Source organism: Condylura cristata, unplaced genomic scaffold (assembly GCF_000260355.1).
Source record: "Condylura cristata isolate star-nosed mole 26May11 unplaced genomic scaffold, ConCri1.0 scaffold00006, whole genome shotgun sequence".
NCBI lineage: Eukaryota > Metazoa > Chordata > Mammalia > Eulipotyphla > Talpidae > Condylura > Condylura cristata.
In genome coordinates, this window is record NW_004567107.1 from 243,406 (window position 1) to 243,929 (window position 524).

A 524-nucleotide genomic window follows, 5' to 3' on the forward strand; every position below is an offset into this window, starting at 1 on the left:
GGTCCTGCCCCGCCGCCACCCCGCTCACCTCCGGAACTCCTCTCGGTCCCCCGACTGGGCCATGGACACCAGGGTGCTGGTGATGGACGTGCCTACGTTGACGCCCATGATGATGGGGACAGACGCCTTCACGGTCAGCACTAGGGGGGAGCCGCGTCAGCCCCTGCCTGTCCGGCCGCCCCGCTGCCTGGCCGCTCTCCGCCCCAGGGGCACACTCACGCTTAGAGGCCACCATGCTGACCACGATGGAGGAGGACGTGCTGGAGCTCTGCACGAGGACGGTGACCAGCACGCCGATGACCAGGCCGGCCACAGGGTTGGACAGCACCTCGTTGTCCTTGAAGAGGTCTCCGGCCACTTTGCCTGCACCAGGGAGAGACGCGCTGAGGCTGCGGCCAGCCGGCCGCCGCCCGCAGCCCCCACACGCCGTCACTCACTGCCCACCAGCTGGAAGGCCGAGCTGAGGATGTCCAGGGAGCAGATGAAGAGGTAGAGGCTGCCCAGGAGCCCGCAGGCCTTCAGAA

At 68.5% G+C, this 524-nt stretch overlaps 1 protein-coding gene across 1 annotated transcript in view; it reads right to left on the reverse strand.

Moving 5' to 3' along the window:
• SLC34A3 (solute carrier family 34 (type II sodium/phosphate cotransporter), member 3) overlaps window positions 1–522 on the reverse strand; it is a gene marked incomplete at its 5' end in the record, with an annotated part of 4,939 nt that extends 4,417 nt beyond the window's left edge. Inside the window, 3 exons of the mRNA XM_012721153.1 lie at window positions 29–140; window positions 220–363; window positions 438–522. Coding sequence (XP_012576607.1) covers window positions 29–140; window positions 220–363; window positions 438–522 — 341 coding nt within the window. The remainder of the gene's footprint in view (window positions 1–28; window positions 141–219; window positions 364–437) is intronic.
• Between the last annotated feature and the right edge of the window lie 2 nt (window positions 523–524).